General features: G+C 41.0%; 1 protein-coding gene across 1 annotated transcript in view; it reads right to left on the reverse strand.

Moving 5' to 3' along the window:
• LOC125034981 overlaps positions 1–2,500 on the reverse strand; it is a 10,953-nt gene that overhangs the window by 7,557 nt on the left and 896 nt on the right. Inside the window, exons 3-4 of the mRNA XM_047627060.1 lie at positions 330–446; positions 1–121 (exon numbers count right to left, since the gene is read on the reverse strand). The exon at positions 1–121 is cut by the window's left edge and continues 112 nt beyond it. Of these exons, the coding sequence (XP_047483016.1) occupies positions 1–121; positions 330–446 (238 nt within the window). The remainder of the gene's footprint in view (positions 122–329; positions 447–2,500) is intronic.

Raw genomic sequence — 2,500 nt, forward strand, 5'->3', positions numbered from 1 at the left:
CCAGGAGCCTCGTGGCCCACACCAGGAGGCGGCCCCGGAGCGACGACTCGGCGAACGAGGCCAGGAAGGCGGGGTCGTCGCTCAGTACGACCACGTTGCTGCACCACGATGCTTGACGTAGCTAAAACAAAAAGCCATTTAAGGTTGTTGAAAAGAATAGTATTATTGGTGACGAACTCTCAATTATTTTTGGAAAGTCAAAGGTTGAATTAAAATGAGTGAATAAAAATAAATAAAATCATCTGATGCCAAGCTTAAGATAAAGAAATTCCCGTCTTTATATGGTGTGAGTAAAGAATAAAGTTCATGGCAATGTGGCTGAGATATACCTTTCGGGCTTCTGTGATGATTTGGGCGAGCAAATCCTGTGTAACATTGCCGTCAGAACCGCCCACTTCCACCTCGAACACGCCCATACCGGCTGCCCTGTTGCTGAGTGCCAATTCCTGAAAATTGTCAAAAACAGTCAGAGTTGGTCTAGTGGCCAAGATGTTAGCGACACGTCCGTAGAACAGGGGTCCTGAGCGATCCTGCTTGCCTCTTTCTTTCTTTGTTTTTTTCTCCATGTCTCTCTTAATCTTTGTCTAACTCTGTCTCTTTCTCTTTCTCACTCTCCTTCTTCCTTTTTTCGTCTGTGCTTGTGTGGAATGCCATTCGTCTCCATATGTATTCCAAATTGCAAACTTTCTCCTGCGCGTTCAATATTCCATTATCCCATTATTCCATTATTCCATTATTCCATTATTCAATTAAGTGGAAGAGGAATGAAAAGTAATTGCGGAGTGAAAGGTGGGAAGAAGATGATTGTATATATTACATGAAAGAGACGTATTAACAGGCATATAGATACAGACACAGACAGGGAGATAGAGGTAGATAGATAGAGAGAGAGGGGGGGTTAAATCATTAGATAGATAGATGGTGGATATGATAATGTATATGTATATAGCCATACATAATAGTTAATCTACCCTAGGTGATATCACACCCGATGATGCTTCATGATTTACATATGTGGCCAGTAAGGGATCGATCTCTCGACATCCGCGTTATTAGCACGGCGCTCTAACCAACTGAGCTAACAGGCCTGTATGTGATCCTTTCACGCATTATTAGAACTGTACTGTCAGTTATTAAAAGAAAGGAAATACACACACATAAACACACTCACACCTGCACATATACATACATTCACACACACACACACACACACACACACACACACACACACACACACACACACACACACACACACACACACACACACACACATGCATATGTGTATGTGTGTGTGTGTGTGTACACACATTTATATATACATATATATTTATATAAATATACATACATATATATATATATATATATATATATATATATATATATATACTTACAAACTGTTCACAAAAGTCATCACAGCTCGCATCTCTGACAGTCTGGATTCTAACCAGCCTTGAGAACAGGCAGGTTTCCGCAGTGGATTCTCAACAACAGACCACGTACACACGCTTACCCAAATAAGAGAAAAAATAAACGAATATAGGAAACCCCTGTGGATGGCATTTATTGATTACGAAAATGCATTTGACTCTGTACAAACACCAGCAGTACTAAAAGCTATTCGAAGACAGGGAGTAGAGGAGGTATACTGTAAAATGTTGGGGGATATATATACGAAGATGGGACAGCAACCATCTAGCTCCACACGTAAACCAATAAAATAACAATTAAAAAAGGTGTTAGACAGGGCGATACCATCTTACCAAGACTGTTTACGCTTACCCTGAGGAAATATTCAAGAAGCTAGAATGGGCCGGAAAGGGTAACAGCTAACAATCTAAGATTTGCAGATGATATTGTTCTCTTCAGTGAATCTGCAAATTAAATGCAGCAACTAACAATTGATCTGAATAGAGAAAGTCTGAAAGTCAGACTCAGGATGAACAAGAAAAAGACTAAGATCATGTTCAACAGTAGAGTTCAATTCAAACAGAAACATATAGAGGACGAAGCGCAAGAGGTAGTGGACAGGTAGATATACCTCGGGCAACTCGAATAGACAAACACATCTAGCGAAGAGGAAATGAAGCGACGCATCAGTTTAGGTTAGAGCGCCTTCGGCAGAAACAGTAGCATGCTAACAGGCTCCTTGCCATTATGTTTAAAAAGAAAAGTCTTAACCAATGCGTCCTTCCAGTTATGACCTATTGATCAGAAGCATGGACTACAGCCAAATTAATAAGTGCCCAGAGAGGGATGGAGAGGTTGATGCGGGGAATTAGCCTAGGAGATCGGATGAAGGCAACGTGGATCAGGGAATAGACAAAAGTGGAAGATATACTTGGGAGTATCAGAAAGAAAAAAGGGCAATTGCCAGGTCATATATGCAGGAGACAGGACGACACGTGGACAAAGAAAGTGGGCTATAAATAATATAAAGAGGCTAAGGGCCAGACCAAAGACAAGATGGCGTGACGAAATAACGAAATTTGTGAGCCAAGAC

Source organism: Penaeus chinensis, chromosome 1 (assembly GCF_019202785.1).
Source record: "Penaeus chinensis breed Huanghai No. 1 chromosome 1, ASM1920278v2, whole genome shotgun sequence".
Classification (NCBI taxonomy): domain Eukaryota; kingdom Metazoa; phylum Arthropoda; class Malacostraca; order Decapoda; family Penaeidae; genus Penaeus; species Penaeus chinensis.